The 22,310-nt window shown below is 37.8% G+C and overlaps 1 protein-coding gene across 4 annotated transcripts in view; it reads left to right on the forward strand.

Moving 5' to 3' along the window:
- The first annotated feature begins 11,927 nt into the window (after positions 1-11,927).
- The window catches only part of abcc9 (ATP-binding cassette, sub-family C (CFTR/MRP), member 9), a 32,588-nt gene continuing 22,205 nt past the window's right edge, over positions 11,928-22,310 (forward strand). For all 4 annotated transcript variants that reach the window (XM_043236754.1, XM_043236755.1, XM_043236753.1 and 1 more), the window contains exons 1-14: positions 11,928-12,064; positions 13,382-13,543; positions 14,824-14,965; positions 15,057-15,178; positions 15,404-15,570; positions 16,137-16,379; positions 16,463-16,651; positions 18,310-18,480; positions 19,421-19,576; positions 19,655-19,789; positions 19,874-20,036; positions 20,159-20,199; positions 20,280-20,422; positions 20,500-20,614. In XM_043236754.1, the coding sequence (XP_043092689.1) occupies positions 13,396-13,543; positions 14,824-14,965; positions 15,057-15,178; positions 15,404-15,570; positions 16,137-16,379; positions 16,463-16,651; positions 18,310-18,480; positions 19,421-19,576; positions 19,655-19,789; positions 19,874-20,036; positions 20,159-20,199; positions 20,280-20,422; positions 20,500-20,614 (1,935 nt within the window). In that variant the 5' untranslated portion in view covers positions 11,928-12,064; positions 13,382-13,395. The remainder of the gene's footprint in view (positions 12,065-13,381; positions 13,544-14,823; positions 14,966-15,056; positions 15,179-15,403; positions 15,571-16,136; positions 16,380-16,462; positions 16,652-18,309; positions 18,481-19,420; positions 19,577-19,654; positions 19,790-19,873; positions 20,037-20,158; positions 20,200-20,279; positions 20,423-20,499; positions 20,615-22,310) is intronic.

Here is a 22,310-nt window from a genome sequence, read left to right on the forward strand (position 1 = left end):
TGTGTTTTTGCATCGAAAGTGCACTCGCACGTGTGTGTGTGTGTGTGTGTTGTAGTTGGACTGAGTGTCAAAGCTGAATGATTTGAATAATTCATGACTATGGAAATTAGTCTGTCTGAAGGAAAAGAGTGCGGTCTTTGCCCTGAGGCCTGCGGGGACAGAGATGCTTTGCTTTTTCATTTATTCTCTCTCCCTTCCTCCGCGCCTCATTCTCTCTCGACCCTCCTAAGACGCTTTTCTCAAACGTTTTACAGTCGCAAAGATGCAGTGAAAAGTTGAGCAAAACACGAGAAATGTTACAAGGAGCGGGCGATGGAAGAGACGCGCAAAATCAGAGGAAAGACGAGAATAATGATAGCTGTCAGGGGGAATGAGATGGCTTTGTGCCGAGCGCGGAACACAGAGCCGGCTGTCATCGGCAACCATTGTTCTATTTTCTCTCAAATAGTCCCGTACTTCCATTGCTCGGAGTGGATCTGTCACACCTCTTTTACTAAATGCTAAGAAATAGATGGCTGAATCATCTGGCGAATCAAAAACAAGACAGCGCGGGTCATTTTATACTTCACTGGGCCCTGTTTTGAGCGACTCTGATGTGAAGGGCAGATATTGATTGCGGCTCACTTGTAGTTTCATCAGCTCGGTTCAAGTCTTTTCAAGATATTTTGAGGCACGCGTTGACTCTTGATAACTCGAGGCTGACAACTAGACGCCGCGATGAACAAATAGATCTCTCGAGAAGGAATCGGACGTGGCGCGTGCTTGTGGCGCCCTCTGCTGTTTGAAACCGTAATATCAACTCGTATGTAAAACCTCGGGGGAAACTTTTGAGCCGTTTAACCCCCGTCTCGAGACTACCGCGCCCCAGAAAACCCCGCAAAGTATAATTGAACGTCAGTGGCGTTCTCGCCGTGTCCGTGTTCGGTAGGAAGCAGACGTTGTTTGCTCCTCTCTCCGCGAGCAGAGCAGAGTTTGGCACGTCCAGAATGGCGGCAAAGACAGATGAGCAGAAACAGTTACGCTGTCAGTTGGCAGGGAAAGACAATATGCTGCGAGACAGCAAACAGAAGGAGCCGTGGAGAGGGAGGGGGGGGATAAACATGAACAAAAGTGAGCGAGAGCGAGAAATAAAGGAGTTATTTTTAGCGCGTGCGATGATTAGATTTGCTTCCCTGTTGCACCGAGCCAAGTTTGGTCGGGTGGCTGTCAATATGAGTTATTGCATAGACCTCGCTCTAATCAAAGAGGTGTGTATGCGTGTTTGTGTGAGTGACAGAGTGTGTGTGTAATCAGTGCGTGGTCCATGCACGTGCGCGCGCGTGCACGAGCTTGTGTGATTGTCTGTGTGTAAACCGCGCTCTCCTATTACTTAGCGTCTGGAGATGTTGGTTTTGCTTGGTGGATGGTATCCGGTAATCCCTGCAGTGCCAGTTTGGTGCAGTGCCACTAATGAGCCATCTGGTGCTCTCACCATCAATCCCACAAGTCCTGGGACCATCACCCAGAATTCTGCACCCCTGTGCACAGCCAAATCATGAGGCTTCTGTACCAAACAAGATCAAGATGAAGGACAAACTTAGCTCATTTGAAAAGTTTATATATATATATATATATATATATATATATATATATATATATATATATATATATATATATATATATATATATATATATATATATATATATATATATGTGTGTGTGAAGATATACAAAATATGTATATGTATAGAGAAAGTGTGTGCGTGTGTTTCTATGTTTTATTATTTACATATATATACAATATTAGTCTCTGTCTCGCTCTCTTTTAATAAATATATAACGTGTAAGATTTACATCTTAAAAGTTAGATTTTTTATTATATAAGTGTATATATAATATATTGGTCCCTCATTATATGCATGTATGTGTATGTAGACAAAGAATATAAAGTTTGCAAAAAAGATAAAATAACTATATAACTGTATATTTCTAAATGATTATATGATCAAATAACTACATCCTCGGCCTATAAAAGGCATAAAAAAGATATTTGGTTAAAAATAGATATATTTTTGTACATTACTCATCCTAGTAGGCCTATGTATCTTCTTAGATATTTCTTTTGGCTGGTAATTTGAGTTGTGAAATACCCAGTTCTCATCATCAACCTGATTGCAAGTGATCAGAGATGTGAGAAAGCTAATGAAGCCACTAATGAAGACTGAGAGCCACTCTCTGAAGGAAGACACTGTGCCAGAGCGTCCAAAGTGCTTGATCAGATTCCCAGATTATTCCCAATGCAAACAATGTAAATGTTCTCAACATGTTCAAAGGACAATTATTTAAATAATTGCTTTGAAGAGCCACATCCATTTTTGGCTTTCAGTAATCCCTTAGATTGATTAATTGAGTGTTGCTTACACAAACACACACACACACACACACACACACACACACACACACACACACACACACACACACAGAGACACACACATAACAGGAAGCTCTTTGTTTTTGTTATGATTAAAACCTGATTCTATAATCTATTACATCAGATCCATTCATTTCTGTGGTTTTACGGCTGGTTGGTATCAAATAATAGGCTTCACAGAGCGGAAAAATGCAATAGGAACGTCTGAAATTGTAATTGGGGCAACGCTCTTTCAGATAACCTTCAGAAGTTGGAAATAACAGATTTTTCAAATAGGGCTGTGCTACTGTCCCCAGGATAACAAATTGCAGTGGCTATGGACCACTGAATAACCAGCTAACAAGAACCAGTGGTTTTTGTGAGGAAATAATTGCACTTCTGGAAACTCAACCTTTTGTCTCATTGCTAGTATAATTAAAAGCTACCTTGGTTTACCATATACTCTAAATCAGTTAGAGTGTCAAGGCTTTTCAAGAAGGGTTTCAAATTAGTGTTGTAAAAATAAAATCAATCAAGTTATTCAATCACTTCAGATTAGTTTTCAGTAATCATAATAATGCTTAAATAAAAGACAAATCTAATAAAATGAAAAATAGATAAATTATATATATTATTATATGTATAAAAACTCTGCAATGTTGCTTTGAAAATTAACTTGAAATAATAAAAATGTAGCCGAGGTAGCCTATTAAAATTACTAAAATTTAAAATGAAATAAAAAGAGTAATTAAAGCTATATAAATATGAGAAACATAGTTAATACAAAATAACATGTATATTAAATAATAAATGTAATAAATTGTTTGCAACTGAAGTGAACTTTGAATGTCAACCCACTAGGTGACAGCATGTTATCATTTTAAAATGTCAACAACGCTAATCATAAAACAGAGATCCATAACCATTCATGTCATAACTTCAAACAGAAATCTTGCAAACAATAAGCTACTTTCCCTATCCAAGCCACTTAACTAAATACTGTCTAACAGCAAGCCAAAGCAAGCAATCTGAGCTGCCAGCATTTAGGCTAACTTGACTTCACTAGGGTGAATGAGTTGCTGGTTTCAAGCATCCACATGAAACAATAGGCTACTATAAAAAGTTATAGTTAGCACTATAGTGTTTTTGAACCATACTGTAATAAAATGTACTATACTGTATATGTTATAATATTTACAACATGAAATATGGGACTGTGCCATGGATTTCCCTCTGCGTGAGCCAGTGCCCCGCGGCCAGATCTATCTACCCTTGCTTCCTGAGCAGAAGGCCATGGAGGAGCACATGGAGGAAGCTCTAAAACAAGGTTATATTCAGTTCCACAGCTGCTTCAGGCTTTTTGTTTTTGGAGGCTTGAGGCCCCGCATCGATTATCACTCCCTGAATAAAACCACAGTGATCCGATATCCTCTTCTCCTTCGTCCCAGCAGCTCTCGAACATCTCCGTGGTGCCTCTGTTTTCACCGAGCTGGACCTCCGCGGGGCCTACAACCTGATCCGCCGCTTTTGTGAACGTCTGGCTGTCAAGCTGGCCTCGTGGTTATATTGTGTCAGAGAGACAGAGAATGAGGGAGATATAGCAAGGGCTACGTGTTAGTCTACGTATCTGACTAACCACCTCACTAAAAGCAAGCAAGCGTCAAGTGACCACACCGGGCTAACCCAAGTGCTACATGAAAGCTGAAGTTAGACCTCAGTCTCAGGTTAGGTATGGGAAAATGAAAATTTCATAGAGAGGCTGTGTTTGACCTCACAGGCTCTGGGCTCACACATGGGCGGCTTTCTGTACTACTTCCTGTGGTTAATGAGAGTGAGAGCGAGCAAGGGCCGCTCAGCTCTGTTCTCTAGAGAAACACAGGGGATCTGCACACACACTTTATATTATGCAACAGAATATATGTTAGACAATATTCCATCTTAGCTATTAAAAGTGGTGCTTGCAAAAGTCATAAATCCTCTTCTGAATATTATTAATTTGTCATTGACATGTCCCAAAAAACCTTCAAACTTTTATTCCTCATAGGGACACCAATTCTTTTGAAGTCTGCTATCATGTCCACTGTTCTGAGCGTACTGAGCTACAGCTTAAGACTGCTCTTTAACCTCCTGACCGAGATCATTTCAAAATAAAAAAAAGTAAACAAAACATTAGGTAGTACAATATTACTTAAAATATTAAATAATAAGACACCGCGTGTTTATACCTGATTGATTATATATTCTGCAGGTTTTTTGCCCCCTGTTATATAATAGATAAAAACAATTTGCAACACATGCTTGCACAGATAGACGCGCGCACACACACACACACTCACAGCATATTGGTTATTTGATATGACCCACAATGTCATATCACAATGTCAAAATTTACATGATTAAAACAGCAAAGACAAAAAAATCTGAGAATTGGCGATTTTAATTTTCTAGGCAGCCTAATCAAATGGTCTTTAGATGTTTTTACGAAACATAAAGAGAAAACAATTCTTCTTTTTTTCAGCTAGCAACTTGTGCCATGAAATACCCAGTTCTCATGATCAACCTGAATACAAGTGATCAGAGATGTGAGAAACAACACTCCAAGCAATGAATTAATTTCAAAGAAGGATTACCGAAAGCCAAGAATGGATGTGGCTTTTGAAAGAATAGCAAAATAACATGAAACATGACATTTTCATGACATAACATGTATTGTTGAACTTAAGTGTACTTTGAATGTCAAACCACTAGGTGTCAGCATCTCGTCATTTTAATGTCACCAATGCTACTCAAAGTGCGACAGAGAACCATAATTAATGTCTTTCTGTAAGACTTTAAACAGAAATCTTGAACAATAAGCTACTTTCCCAGTCCAAGCCACTTTACTAAATACTGTCTGTTCTCAAGTCTAATAGCAAGCCAAAGCATTTAGGTGTCCCATATAGAGTTAGCATAGGTTTACTTTGGTGAAAAAGTTTAAATGTATGTATAATATAGATATGAACAATAAAATTTCTAGATACTGTGTCTTACTTTTTTCATTCTTTGGCTAACGTTTTCCATTTGACGTATCCTTTAGTACAGGTGCATCTCAGTTAATTAGAATGTTGTGGAAAAGTTCATTTCAGTAATTCAACTCAAATTGTGAAACTTGTGTATTAAATAAATCCACAGACTGAAGTCTTTGGTTCTCTGAAGTGTGGTGATTGTGGCTCACATTTAACAAAAACCCACCAATTCACAAATCTCAAAAAATTAGTTTAAGGCGACATGCCAATCAGCTAATCAACTCTAAACACCTGCAAATGTTTCCTGAGCCTTTAAAATGGTCTCTCAGTTTGGTTCACTAGGTTACACAATCGTTAGGAAGGCAGTTGTCCAGAAAACAATCATTGACACCCTTCACAAGAAGGGTTTCCAAAGAAGCTGGCTGTTCACAGAGTGCTGTATCCAAGCATGTCAACAGAATGCACGACCAACCGAGAGAAATGCAGCCTTACGAGAACTGTCAAGCAAAATCAATTCAAGAATTTGCGTGAACTTCACAAGGAATGGACTGAGGCTGGTGTCAAGGCAACAAGAGCCACCACACACAGACATGTCAAGGAGTTTGGTTACAATAGTCAGATACCTCTTGTTAAGCCACTCCTGAACCACAGGCAACGTCAGAGGCGTATTACCTGGGCTAAGGAGAAGAAGTACTGGTCAGCTGCCCAGTGGTCCAAAGTCCTTTTTTCAAATGAGAGCAAGTTTTGTATTTCATTTGGAAACCAAGGTCCTAGAGTATGGAGGAAGGGCGGAGAAGCTCATATCCCAAGTTGCTTGAAGTTCAGTGTTAAATTGGTCTGTGTTGATTTGAGATCCAATGTCATCTTCTGGTCTTGGTCCATTGTGTTTTTTGAAAACCAACATCACTGCACCCATTTACCAAAACATTTTAGAGCACTTCATGCTTCCTTCTGCTGACAAGCTTTTATAAAATGTTGATTTCATTTTCCAGCAGGATTTGGTACCTGCGCACACTGCCAAAAGTTGGTTAAATGACCATGGTGTTGGAGTGCTTGACTGGCCAGCAAACTCACCAGACCTGAACCCTGTATAGAATATATGGGCTACTGTCAAGAGAAAAATGAGAAACAAGAGACCAAAAAATGCAGATGAGCTGAAGGCCACTGAGCTTCCATACCACCTCAGCAGTGCCACAAACTGATTACCTCCATGCCATGCCGAATTGAGGCAGTAATTAAAGCAAAAGGAGCCCCTACCAAGTATTCAGTACATGATAAATAAACATAATTTCCAGAAGAAAATAAGAAGTATTCTAATTTGTTGAGAATTGCATTGGTGGGTTTTTGTAAAATGTGAGCCAAAATCATCGCAATTAAAAGAACAAAAGACTTGAACTACTTCAGTCTGTGTGCACTGAAGTAAATAAACTTTTACACGACATTATAATTTATTATAGATGCACCTGTACACACATTCATCACATAAAGCAAAACTACAACGTCCAAAAGGTGCTATATGAGTACAATGCTGTCATTTAGCACCCATCCCTATTGAAAAAACAGCACATTATGCTGGTTAATTATATTTTGAAGCTGGGATGCTGGTTTATGCTGGTCATTTAGGGCCAGCATAAACCAGCAAAAGGACCATCTTAAACCAGCATCCCAGCTTCAAAACATTCCTAACCATATGCTGTTTTTTTCAGCAGTGATGCTAACATGTACACAGTAGGGGAAAGCAAGATCAGACTTATTGCAAGGATGCGAGTGCAAGTGTTTAATCGTGGTTTGAGTCTGTTTATCGTATAGGGCTGTTTATGTGAAAACATCTTACGGTTATACTGTAACAGTTTACAGAGAGAGACAGAGAGTAAGGGATTGTTTCCATTCATTCACTTGTTAATTTCTCAGCTTCCCCCTTCATCTGTCTCTCTGTATTTACACTGATAATTGACTTTATAAATACATATGATGCTTGAGACGTGTAAAAGACTTCCTGTCCTTTGCTAACTCAGTGAACCCAGCGTACCGAGCCAAGCGACAACACTGGGCTAACTCAAGTGCTACATTACAGCTGAGAGCTGTCTTTAAGCTCACAAACAACGGGAAAGACATCATCATTTTGTATTTGTTTACTTAAAAGATAAAATGTATTTCACCATAGAGTGGATGACCTGTCTTAAAGGTGAAGACAGCATTTTCTTGGAATTAACATTAGCACTGTGGTTATGAATCTTCGCCCGCAGCTGAGCTTCTCTTTTAATTCATAAAGTGTTTGTTTTGAAATCCATTTGTAGCTTCGAACATGGAAGCTGGTTTCTAGCTGTTTTAACCTCATCATTGGATAGTTCAATAAAGTTGTTTAAAACATACAATTAGTCAGTTCGACCTTGTCATTAGCATTAGGTTTGCTGGTATTTGCTGGTTCAAGATGATAATAAAGCTGGGTCAAGCTAGTCATTAGCTGTTTCAATCTATGCTGGTACTTAACTTGTTCAAGCTGGCCATAAATCTGTTCACGCTTGTCAGTAGCTGGAATAACCAATAAACCATCATTACCTTTACTAAGCTGGTTATAGTTAGCTGCTAGCTGGTTTGAGCTAACTATTTAGCTGGTTAATGGTTTGTTCAACTGGTTATTATCTGGTCTTAGCTGGCCAGTAGCTGGTTTCAAACCGTTTATTAACTGGCTCATGCTTGTCATGATCTGGGCTAAGCAAGTCATTAGCTTGTTATTATCTGGTTTAGCTGATCCAAGCAAGCAATTTCCATCAGTTTTATGGATGATCCAGGATGGTCTACAAGCACTCACTAGCTAATGAGCCATTTTAGACCATTTAGCTTCAGTGTTTCACAACACCGTGTCTAACTCAAAATTAATTTCTCAGTAGAGTTATAAGAATAAATGTCAGTACAGTACAGTTGTAATATAAGATTTACTACTCGCTCTTACAAAGCAAAACACGGATGGCATATTCTAATCGCTAATGTTTTGCATAATTCTTTGATTACTGTGAAATAATCACAGATCCAAAGGGAAAAGAGGAATAACAAAACAGCATTGGATAACCTTAATTACTCCAGTGTCATTTGATGACGCACACCACATGCATGCGTGTGGAAACCGCCGATTCTCAGCTTAGTTGTGGGAAACTGAAACTTTCTCAAAGAGGTTGTGTTTGACCTCCTGGCCTGTAGAATCCTTCAGCTTCAAGTGCATCCCTCTGTCCCCAGCCACAGCACCTCGTCCCAGGCTCTGGGTGTCACCACAGGGCCTTTGATGGCTCACACATGGGCTGCTTCCTGTACTACTTCCTGTGGTTAATGGGGGAGAGGCTGGGTCGGGGCTGCCCCCTTCTGGTCTCTAGGGAAACACAGGGGATGTGACTGTTTGCGCACACACTCTCACACACAGAGACAAATACACTCCCATAATCCCATTCAACCCCAGAGCTTCCTCAACCTCGCACACACCCTTACATCTCGCAGTCACACACACACATGCTCCCTGCAGCAGTTCTCATCACACTTCAGCCTCCAAACCATCTGTGACCTTTGAATTCTGTCCCTCCGGAGTGAAAGTCCCGCTTCCCATGAAGTCCCAGCATCAGTCAATCACTGGCTTTGAAGATCATTGACATTTTGCACATGCCAACCAGGGTTTCCCCAATGATCAAGGATTTGATTTAGCATTGCTAAACACTTACAAAACAAAGACGCAACAGAAGGAAGTACATGCATTTCTCAAAACAATTCATCCCTCAAAAGTAAGTATTTATGTGAATGAACATATCAATGCCATCAGATTGAAAAGTCCTTGTGTCATTGTTCAATAGTCGAAATTCTTAGTCATGTTGTTACATGAGTTACGTGATGTAAACTATGGCAACAGTTTGAATGACAGTTACTGTACTAAAATGCAGAAGGCTGTGCTTCCCATGTGTGCCATTTAACCATTTCAAAAGTACAAATTTGCACATTACTGTATGTGGGATATAGACTGAAAGAGACTGTTTTGAAATGTTTAAATTATTGTTTGAAATGTATTCCTATTAATGTAGGAAACCGCAGAAAAAAATTACATAATCCGTTGCATGAATGTACCAAAGCAATCGCAATTTGTTCAGAAGAATGAGAAACTGCTTTTATAATCTGCACAAGTGACTAAATGATGTGGAAGTTGAACAAGTAGTTTTGAAAATGTAATGTCTGATCTGAGAAATGCAACCAAAGCAACTGAGAAAAACTGTAAAACAAGTAATGCCTTTATACATATGTCTCTCTCTCTCTCTCTCTCTCTCTCTCTCTCTCTCTCTCTCTCTCTCTATATATATATATATATATATATATATATATATATATATATATATATATATATATATATATATTATTTTTTTCTTTTTTCCCCCAAAACAAGGGACAGTAGAAACATTAATTAAGGTTGCTATTTGATTTTTGATGGATGGATGTTTAAAAAATATAAATGGAAAGGTTGACGGATTGACAGACAGACAGATGATAGATAGATAGATAGACAGACAGACAGATAGATAGATAGACAGATAGATAGATAGATAGATAGATAGATAGATAGATAGACAGACAGATAGATAGATAGATAGATAGATAGATAGATAGATAGATAGATAGATAGATAGATAGATAGATAGATTTTAATACAACTACAATCATGAACCAAAAGAAACTACAACTCCCATAAAACTATTTCTGGCTGAAGGACAAAATGAACTGACAGGGATAATATTTTGCATAGGGTCATAAAAAGAAAAGCACGTGCGGTAAACTAAGAGTAAAAGATGTTTGTTTTTCGCCACACGGTCTTGTGCCTATAGCCTACAAACGAAATCTACACCCCCCTGCTGAATGAAATTATTATGCATGACTTCCAGGTCTTTATGCGGAGTAACGCACCGCGCACCCCACATCCTCTCCTTCTTTTAGCAATCCAGCCGCCAGTAAATCCTCTTTGTTTTAGTGAGTGACATTATGCACCTGTCAGTGAATCTTCAGCACGATCCGGTTATTCTTGACGTGACCTACATCAGGAGCTGCCGCGCTCGTGCACGGGCATCCCTCCTTTACATCTGACGCCATAGCAACGCGATGCCGAAGCAGTGATGCGCGCTTTCTTCAACACCGCAAGGACAAGGAGAAACAAGCCCGTCGTGCTCACTGTCTACCCGCTGGTGTCGTAGCGTGTTTACAGAAAATATCGACGGCAGAACCTACAGCCGGAGACATCTAGGTGAGTGGGTCCGCAGTCTTGGCGCATTTCATCTTAAATGAATTCATTCAAATCGCAGAGGTTGACTGTGAATGACGTTCGCCTTATTTACAACGGCCTGCTTTGAACGTGTTAACGTTATGGTGCTTTTAATTACATTGTACGCGAGGTTGTACTGCCACAAGCTGAACGACACGGTTTCATAGTGCTCATGAAGAGATGTGTCACTTATAAATGACCAGAACTAGGTTACATCGAAGTTTCATTGCCTTTGTCAGATTAAATTGTTTTACAGAAGCAACCACCATGTGACTTTGTGTACAGTTGACTTTAAATACAGTAGTAACACTGATGAATTATTATCAGTTAAATGCAACTGTATTATAGTGTTATAGATATCATTCTATATTATAGTGTCATAACATCAAGTAAGCTCATTAAAAAAATTTAATTGTAACAAATAGCTTTATATCAAGTGACTAGAAATATTAATTTATAATCTTAAAGGATTACAGTAGTGTATATGCTAGATATAATATTATAGTTCCTATTGTTATAGGCAACGTTTTGAATGTTCGTTATTAGGTATCTATGTCTTTATCTAAATGTAGAGCAAAATGTATGTTTAAACACAAACAATATTTTTTGGCAAAATAATAATATTGTTCATAACATTAATAAATCAGACAGACATGGCTAACATGACATGGCTAACAATCGACTAACAAATTATTGTAATTGAGCGATAAACACATTTTGACATCCACATGGCAATAGTCCGTGAAGCGTGTTGACAAAAAAAAAACGTGATGACATAACCCTTCGTGCCCCGGTGCATGCTGGGAAAACCAGAATTGGTAAGTTGTGCCATTGCCAGAAACTGGATGAGCAAAAGGTGCACTCACTGGATGTGCTTGTAAACTGTTTATGAACATTTGGTTCCACTCGCTTAATTTCAAAATTATATATTTTTAATGCAAATATTAAACATTTAAAAAACGAGTATTCGTTACTTATTTAGTGAAATTTGTGTGCATCTTTTTTTCCATCTTTTTTCAGTCAATTACTAATTTAAACATTGCTATCCTATTAAACTCTGTGTTTTCTAATTTCTTTACCTAGACTGCTTGTTCGGGCATCACACATCCATTATGGCCAAAAATGCTGTGTAGGCAGGCAGCTCACAAGATTTTGAGACGCAGACGCAGTGTCACAGTCGATCTCTATTTTCTCAGGAGGGTCCGTACATTCATGCCAACATTCCTGTTCAAGTTTGGAAATACGATCCAAGAGCTAGAGAGAGAGAGAGAGAGAGAGACCATGAGCAGCTGATACACTGCGGCTAAAAATAATATTCCCTGTGAATTACTCTCTCTAACACCAGCAACGGGCATGAAAAGCTACTAAAGCAGAGCAATTATTTCGGTAAGTCCTTTATTAATAATTATATACGACTGTCACTGTGGCACTTTTACAATTTTATTTACTATTCGTGCTATGTAAAGCTCATAAGACAACGTCTGGCTGTCAGCGAGCATGTGGAGGGATTTGTGTAGCTGTCAGAGTGGGTGGTGTCCTATAATAATAATGTGTTTTATATAACAGTGTTGAGCATGAATGAGGAGACTAGTCTGTTTAATGCACTTGTCATGTGGCTTTACTTTGTAATGCACTTCATTTTGACATCAACCAAGACACAGCAATTCATTCTGTGCTTTCTGTTAATTATAAAGACCATGCGTGGTTTTTTTAAGTCCTGCAGTAAGTAAATGGAATAAATTCTGACATGAAGGAAGACTCTAGTCGTATCGGTCGCCTGATATAAGCTGTTTTGTTTTAGGCCGACATGTTGTGATCACGTGACCAGCCAAGCACTATTTATTTTACTGCTAGTCCTTTTTATCTGACACTTTGGTTGAGGAATAAACGAATCAATAATTAATAGGGCTTTTTTTTTAGCCAGTTTCTGCATAAATGTAAATGTGAAACTTTATTTTCTGCCAGTATATGAGATATAATGATGACAAGCCTAGGGTTAATATAGTTAACTAAAACTAAAACGATCAAACACTTTTTTCATTTCAGATAGTTGCTCAAGCAGCGTCTCTCATTTTCATTGGGATCTCTACATCTTGATGTACTAGGACTAAACTGAATTAAATCTTTAAATGAATGAAATGACTATGCGAACCACACAACAAAACTTTAACGAAACCAGAAAACAAATTCAACCTATTACTATGATAACAGTTATACTAAAATATCCATTATCCATAAAGTACCCATAATACAGGAATCGTGCCATGAAGTGACAGTGCACTGAAGTTATATTTCAATCATTTCTGTTATAGTGTAAATTCTACATTTTATAATGCACAAAACACACTTTTGATGTTTCCCCTGAGGGTGCACAGCATGTTGTGATGTTGTATAATCATCCCGTATGAGAAATTAAACTTTGCTGGTAAATGAATTGGCTGAGAGGTACAGACAGCGTCCCTAGAGAGGGTTTGTTAATCTTGCTCTTACACTGATTGTCAGCAGAGGATCAGTGTAGTCAAACACTTTGCAGGACCTCATAGACAATAATGAACACAGGAACCAGCCCTGTCAGTTTGGGCACAGAGCTGGCACACTGTAGACTAAAAACGTTTGATTTTTCAATGCATCATTTTTTTGGGTTACAGTTATCTGCACTAAATGCTACATATTCAAATCTAACATTCATGCATTTTTCTTTAGCCCAGTCAGGTGACATGGCCATTTCTTTCTGTGGGAACGACATAGGTAAAAATGCCTACAGTGTGGACGACGGGGTCCTGGCCAATGGCTGCTTCGTGGACGCCCTCAACCTCGTCCCTCATGTATTTCTTCTCTTCATCACCTTCCCCATCCTGTTCATTGGTATGAATGCTCTCGTCTTTCTTCCCTCTCAAGCAACCATTCTCCTTCTCCGGTTGGTTACAGGCTTGTATTCCACTCAGAATTGAATACGGACTGCAGTAAAACCGTGTAATGCACAGGGAGTTTCGAGAGAGAGAGAGAGAGAGGAGATTGCAGACTGCCCAAACTTGTCAATGAAGCCCTGTGAGCGTTATTAATGAAATAGCCTAGAGATGCTAGATCTCTACATTATATTTCTCAGCAACAAGGTGGTAAACTCGCTATTTTTGAAGCGCGATTGTTTGTAGAGAGAAGCAGTGTTACAGTGTAAATTCTTTCGATTCATCTCTGTGTCTAACTGACGAAAATACACAGAACACACACATATATTATATAAAAAACTTTTATTTTGTGTATGTTTACTCATGATTAACCATTTCACAGTACTAATTTTAATTTAAAAATCCTAAAAATCCTAATGTTATATTATATTTGATCATATGATACATTTTTTTGTCTTTTATTATATGATAGATTTTATTATATTATATTACATTGTATTGTACCGTATTGTATTAGATTATATTAGGTTTACCATGCTAGAAAAACACATAATCATAATTATTCATTATAATTTAAATATAAGTATAGAATAAATATGGAATGTCACAAAAAATAAACCAATATTCGCTGTAGTTTTTTTATAATTTAGTATATTCATTCATTCTTGCTTTATTTAAATTATTTTAATTATATTGTCAATTGAATAATACATTTATTTAATTTGAGAAACACAATATAAAGCTTACAAAGCAGATTGTAGTAAGTAGTAAATTGAATGTCTGCTGTGTTACATGTGAATTTCCTTTGGATTACAGCTCAGTAAATTCTAGTTATTGTCATTCCAGTTCAGCCTTCAGTCACATGTAGACAATTTTAAAGGAAGCCAGTTTTTAAGTGATTTATGGCATACATCATGCCTTTAAAAGGTGCCTAAACGCTGTATCAGAACTAAACGGGCCAATTCATTACCTATACTGTCTCCCGAAAGAGCCTTTACTCAAATCCTTTAAATTAAAATCCTTTATTATGACGCCACTATGTAGTCGAGACTGTTTCTCATACAAAATGTTTCCTATAACAGAATTACCACTCTATTAAGTAAAAAAAGGAAAACAATCAAAAAAATCGAAACAGGCGGGGACAGATACAGGATGCCGATTAGCTGTAACTGTTAACTGCGTACTATATCAGACACAGAGGGGAATAATACAGCTACACATATGTGTGTTTGTGTCCAGGCTGGGGCAGCCAGAGCTCAAAGGTGCAGATCCATCATAACACCTGGCTGCACTTTCCCGGTCACAACCTGCGCTGGATCCTCACCTTCACACTGCTGTTTGTGCACGTGTGCGAGATCGCCGAGGGAATCGTCTCCAACACGTGGGTTTCAACGCGCATTCAACGTATTTTAGAGCTCGTGGCCGTTATGCATTCATGTTTGTCTTACATGTGCGTGTATGGATCATTGCAGGCAGATGGAGTCCAATCACTTGCACCTATTCATGCCGGCTCTGATGGGCTTCATAGCGGCCACAACATCAGTCGTATATTATCACAATATAGAAACCGCCAATTTCCCCAAACTGCTGTTGGGTAAGTCAATGTCCATTTCGCTGTGCAAATTTGATGGCGGCTGTTAATAATAAAACGTACTTCTCCTACGTTATGTAACAGTTAGTATCCGTCCTCCAATTTAAATAAAGCACTTTCAGTCTGGTTGCTTGGCAACATGTAATGGTTGGTTCATATTTTAGTTGGTTTCTGGTCTTGGGATTCTCTATGAGAAAGATAAATAACCTAAGAAATATTCTTTCACAGCTTTATTTATTTATTGGATTCTGGCTTTCATCACCAAGATGATAAAGTTATGGAAGTTTGCAGAGGCGAGCTTGGGGGTGCGAGAATTACGTTTCTGCATCACAGCTGTGCTAGTGGTGCTGTACGGCCTGCTCATGGCCGTCGAGATAAATGTCATCAGAGTCAGGGTGAGTTGAACTAGCGTCATGTGACAATTTTTTTCCCCATTGTTTTTCACTTAATGTCATTTGTAATTTGAACCATTATTTTATTGTAATACATTTATCTTATTTTATTTTAGATTGTATTCTTTTATTTTATTTTGTGCTGTCAAACTATTAAAATAAATGCTTATATTCTTATTTTTTTATAATATACTGTACATAAATATATATACATATATATATATATATATATATATATATATATATATATATATATATATATATATATATATATATATATATATATAATACATAAACATAGATAATAGCTTAATTTCATTTTGCACATTTTTATCCATTAATTGTAGACAGTTTTATAATACTAACAAAAACTGCTTGGCTGGGTTCTGGTTCTCTTTGGTTTGTGTTGGTTTTAGATTAGCTGATAGATCAGCGTTCTTTTTGGTTGACCAAGTTAGTATGGCTGTTTGAATAGTTAAAGTGAACCCAAAATAAAAATCCATCATCCGAAGCTCTCAATGACTAACAAACCACGTGACCCGAATCTTTTGTTTTTCTCTTACCTGCAGAAGTACGTGTTCTTCGCGAACCCTCAGAGGGTGAAGCCCCCAGAAGACCTGCAGGACTTGGGTGTGCGGTTCCTCCAGCCCTTCGTCAACCTCCTCTCCAAGGCAACATATTGGTGGATGAACCCGCTCATTATTGGAGCCCACAAGAGACCAATCGAGCTGAAGAAGATTGGCAAACTGCCAATTGCGATGAGGGCCTTGACTAACTATATACGTCTGAAAGACTCCTATGAGGAACAGAGGGTATGTTTAAATCTAAAGGAACAACATTTTCATGACATATTGTAAAAAAAAGAAGACTCAGTTGACCAGTACAATTCTGACAGCACAAAACAGAGGACCCAGAGAAATCTCCATCCATCTGGAAGTCCATGTACCGGGCATTTGGGGGTCCAATACTCCTCAGCAGCACTTTCCGGTACATGGCGGACCTGCTGGGCTTTGCCGGGCCACTCTGCATCTCTGGGATTGTAGAGCACCTGCATAACTCAACGGAGATTGACAGGACAAACAAGGTGCGTGTAAAATATTTGCATTGTGGTCGCATTGTGTGTGTCGCCATCTTTGACAGTCTATCAATGGTTTAAGAGGCTATGTGAAAATAGAAAACAGATTTTCTCACTCAGAATAATTCTAATTTTCTAGTAAGAATACAATGCATTTTTAATACTCTCCTTCCAATTGTGCATCTGAACGAAAAACCCCTACAGAAGAATATTCAATAATATTCAATGAAATAACCACGACCGCTCATCTTTAGTAAAATCCTGACAGTACTATTTTAAAGTTGTTGCAAGTAAATCTAGCCAAAAGTTGCTTTTTTAAAAAAGTGAGTTTTTAAAACAGATGCCTTTAAGTGCTGAATATGCATCTTGATTGACAAATGTTTGTACTGGAAACAAGACATAAATATTAATAATAAAATCATCTTCGGAATAAACAGACATGATGCTCAGCTGAATAAGACAATTCAAGGACAACAAAAAATTCAATCCCAAACACATACCAGAAAAGAGGGAAACTGGGGAATGAAGGAAGCTACAAAACTTATGTAATGGAAATGTATGACAGTCCAGTCACTGTCTCACGGCACTTTGATATTATCTCATTTACTTTGGAAGCCGTTCATAATGTGCCTCGTTAAATAATTTAGGATGTTGATCAAACAGCTGTCAATTAAATGATTTGCTACAGATATTGGTCTGCTGGTTACGCTGCTAATTACGCTATATTTATTTTTCCTGGGTGCAGCGTGACAGTATGTCGTAGAGAATGATCTGATATCTGCTGTTATCTGCCTTGTTATTTATCTCTTCCTTTGTGATGTCACAGAGGCGTCAGTGCTATTAATGAGAGGACCGTATGTCACTGCCTTGAGATGACAGCATTTATTAGATTTCGCACCGTGTGTTTTCCCTGCTCAGATGACCATGATGTCATGTGTGTTTGGAATAACACTCTCGTGAGGTTTAGATAAGGATGGATTCGGTGCGGAAAACTCAGGATGTGATAAAATATCAGCTGATTGAACGAATGATATCATTGCATTCATCTTGTCACGTCGTCTATGAGAACATGTCTGCAACCTAGTGTTAGCAAATAGCTATTCATTTTGAAAAATATGTATTACTTTTAAAAAATATATAAAATGTAAAAAAAAGACAATAATAATACTTGTTTATATATATATATATATATATATATATATATATATATATATAATTATATTTTAAAGAAATCACCGGAATAAACTACATAATAAAATATATTAAAATATATATATTTTTTAAATAATTTTAAACTGTAATTATATTTCACAATATTACAGTATACATTTTTTAAACTGTGTTTTAAATTAAATAAATAGTATTGAATTTTTACAAATCTTTAATTTTTACAAATTTATAATTTATACATATGGCATCAATCCAAATACATTTTAGGGTCGCTGTAAATGTACGTGACAAAATGAAGTCAGAACAGACGTACATATCTGTGTGACATGGAAAATTCCCCACTCACCTCACACTCCCTCTTACACACACATTGCTGCCAGCAACACTCTGTTTAAGTGGCTACTTCTTGTAATTTGAATGTGTGTGTATGCTTGTGCATGACACCGGTGAGGGCTGAAATGTTTTTATGTTTTTTCATACTGTTTATGTCCCGTCAGACAGCGAACATGACTTTCGGGGTGTACTTCATGTCTTCCACGGAGCTGCTGCAGAATACGTCTGTTCTGGCGGTTCTGCTGTTCCTGGCGCTCGTTCTACAGAGAACATTCCTGCAGGCCTCCTACTACGTCACAATAGAAACTGGCATTAACCTGCGTGGAGCGCTGCTTGTACGTTTCAGAGAGTTTACTGGAAGTCAAACATGCCGTTAATTATCAGATAACTTCATATTTCAGCAGATAAGTTGTATAATACAAAATCTTATATAATACAAATTCTTACCACAGTAGAAAAGTTGTTATTCTATTCTATCCTAATTCTTATTCTAGTCTAGTCTATTCTGTTCTGCTTTATCCAGTTTGATTCTATACTGCACTTTGCCCCATTATTTTTTCTGCTCTACTGTTTCATATTCTATTCTATTCTATTCTATTATTTTCTATTCATTTCATTTATGTTTCTAATTATGTTAATCCTATTAGGGTTTGTTCTGTTATTATCTGCTTTATTCTATTCCGTTCTATTCTCCTGTTCTTTTTCACTGTATTTTGTCTATCTATATTTGGTCTGTTTTATTTGATTATTTTTGATTTTTTTGAAGTTTTTTTATTCTGTTTGATTCAGTTACGCTTTGGTCTGTTTGTGTCTGTGTTCTGTTATTATCTGTTTTTCTATTCTATTCTAAAACTGAAAGTATTAAATGTTTTAGTTTATTGAAATGAAACTGAAACAAGTGTAAGCATTAGCTGAAAAAAACTACAATTACTGAAGCTAATGTTTAATAAAGTTAGATATATTTAAAGAAGTATTTAAATAAAACAAAAATAAAATTAAAGTGACAAAATTAAAAAAATTTTATGAAATATAAAAAATATTAATTAATTAATTACATTTAATACATTATTTATATAATTTGAATGAACTATAAATATGACCACATTGTCACTGACTACTATATTTTCTATTCTCTCTATTCTCTTATGATCTGATTTGTCATTTTGCATTTCATTCTAGTTTAGCGTAATCTTCTGCTGTATTCAAGACCCCAAATTTAAATTTAGTGTTTACTTTTTGTTGTTATGATTTCATGTTTTGTTTTTGGTCCTCTAGGCAATGATCTACAATAAAATTCTGCGTCTCTCCACTTCAAACATGTCCATGGGAGAGATGACCCTCGGCCAGATCAACAACCTTGTTGCCATAGAAACAAATCAGCTCATGTGGTTTCTTTTCTTATGCCCCAACCTGTGGGCTATGCCAGTTCAGGTAGGTCATAGCGAACGTACACCTACATTTGTGAAAACACTAAGTCATCCCTAAGACATAACTTATTTCTCTTCATAGATCATTATGGGAGTGATCCTGCTGTATTACTTGTTGGGTCACAGTGCTTTGATAGGCGCCGGCGTCATTTTGCTGCTGGCCCCTGTTCAGTACCTCATCGCTACCAAGTTGGCAGACACACAGAAGAGCACCCTGGTCAGCTTTACCTACACATTTGCGCATGCTGTCAGCACAGCATACACCAGTTACCATATTTGTGCCTTATAAATATTTTCTCAGGACTACTCAACAGACCGTCTTAAGAAGACGACGGAGATCCTGAAGGGAATAAAGCTGCTGAAGCTCTATGCATGGGAGAACATCTTCTGTGACCGTGTAGAAGAAACGAGAGGAAAAGAGCTGACCAGTCTCAAGACTTTTGCCCTCTACACTTCAATGTCAAGTACGAGAGGCTCCGCCCTCCATCATATGCCCCACCCACATACATAAACCCCTCCCCTTTGGTTCTAATAGCTAAAAGTTTGTTACGTTTTTCGCATCTATGGCTCTTTTTGATCTCCACAGTATTTATGAATGCCGCCATCCCCATTGCTGCAGTGCTGGCGGTAAGAGATGCATCATAAGAGCTTTATTTAGCTATATTTGATCCACCATGTAGACCGTTGCACCCTTCTTGTTCTTGTAGACCTTCGTCACACATGCCTATATCGAAGAGGTCAGGCTCAGTCCAGCCAGAGCATTTGCCTCTTTGGCTCTATTCCACATCCTGGTTACTCCGCTCTTCCTGTTATCCACAGTGGTCAGGTTTGCCGTCAAGGCCCTTGTCAGGTACGTTGCTCAAGCAGGCAAGTAATGAGATCTAACATAAAATTGGAAAGATCTGATCATCTGGTTGATGTCTGCAGCGTACAGAAGCTTAGCGAGTTCCTGCAAAGTGATGAGATTGGAGACGACAGCTGGAGAAACGGAGAAATGTCCATGTCCCTAGAGGTCGGCAAGAAATACAAATACCACGGGGATGTGAGTGCTCACACACAACTTTGCACCTTAAACGTCTGGTCCCGTTTACAGTCGCTTGCTGTGCGAATTCAGTCAATACAACAGGAATCAACATAATTGGTTTCCGCGCAGATTTCAGACTTGCTGTGTTGACCAACAGAAAACTGCTTGGTTTAAAAATGACTTGCTTTATTGCTACAATATGGACAACAGACCTACTATTCCCACAAAATGTCGTTATGCGCTATGAGTCTAACACGTAATAATTAATCAGTTGCGAAAAATTTTGCAAAACAGTACTAAATGTGAGATGTCTTCTAATAGTGAGGATGATTTTGTTGTCCTCTCGATTCTTAAAAAGGGAAAATCTCTGACTGTGTACAATGACCTTTTGCATTCAGCAGAGCTACTTACAGAGGAACTGTTGCTGATGAAGTCAATTCGGGTGATGCTGATGCTATGTGATAATCAGATTTTTATACTCTAGAGTTTTTGAAAAGCATTCTGTAATATTTTTGGCATCAGAGCAGCTATTTATGAAAGTTAAAAATGGATGGAATGTTCTTGGATCATTTTTAGGGGACCAATATTATTTGTTGATTAACTGGGACTTTTTTGTCCTGTAACTGAAGAAGAGAAACAAATGAATATTATTAACAAATTTAAGTTTATATATTATCTCACTGGAAATTCAGGGGTTTCTTTAAATAGCAAGCACTGAGAACATATTAAATAAGTTGCCATTAAATGAATTTACAAATTGTATAAAAAGGGCTCCATTCTCACATAAAGCTGCAGCATTTGTTTTTTTAGCAGGTTGCTCCCTTTTTTTGTGGGAATTTTTTTAACACACATTTTATTTTGTGCCGTTTAAAAAAAAAAAAAAAGATAAATTGTACAATTCTCTTCAACAAGCCAGACAATTTTGTAACATTTTTAGTTTTATATTTAGTTACATTTGAAGTCAGTTGCGGCTTTAAATATTTTTAAAACTCTTGTATCTGTGTCTGTGAAGTGTCTCAGGGATTTTAATTGAGATAAACTTGACGTCATAACACTCCACATGACCTCCAATAACAGCAAACATGAGACTCCACACGGTCATGTCTCTAGAGGCAAGTATCCCACGTTTAGGGGGCAGAAACGGGAGCTGTTCGTTCCTGAGCCAGCATAGCTGAGATCTCATAAACGTGTTAAAGAGGAGCTCCTCTCTCTGGTCAGCTCAGGGGCCCTCAGCTGTTCTCTGACAGAGGGACAAGTATACGACAGGACTAAAACTACGCATCCCCAGAGAGGAGCAGAGCTGAGCAAAGGGAGGGAACGAGAGGCTGAGGTTGAGGATGGAAACGTATACTGTGACAGGAAGAAGGGGGTTCTAGCAGAGGAAATAGTGTTAAGCTGGGAAAATTGTTTGGCTAGATGCAAGCGGCAACTCATGTTCCTTGTTTTAGGACCTGACAGCAGCTTTTAAGTCTCATGTGACGTTAGCTGATCCCAAATTCTGTCATTATGTTTTTAAAAACCCATGTGCTCTTTTTTTTGTGGAACGCATACGTAGAAATTTGAGCTGCTACATCATTTTTATTTATTTTGATATTTATTTATTGTTGCTTTCTTATTATTGTGTGTCTACTCCAACTTTTCCTCATGATGTAATCATTTAAATGGGGGCTGTGATAAAATCTTTTTTTGAGATGGTACATTTTTTTCTGGACAG

The sequence above is a fragment of the Puntigrus tetrazona genome, chromosome 4, assembly GCF_018831695.1.
Source record: "Puntigrus tetrazona isolate hp1 chromosome 4, ASM1883169v1, whole genome shotgun sequence".
Taxonomy (NCBI): Eukaryota; Metazoa; Chordata; class Actinopteri; order Cypriniformes; family Cyprinidae; genus Puntigrus; species Puntigrus tetrazona.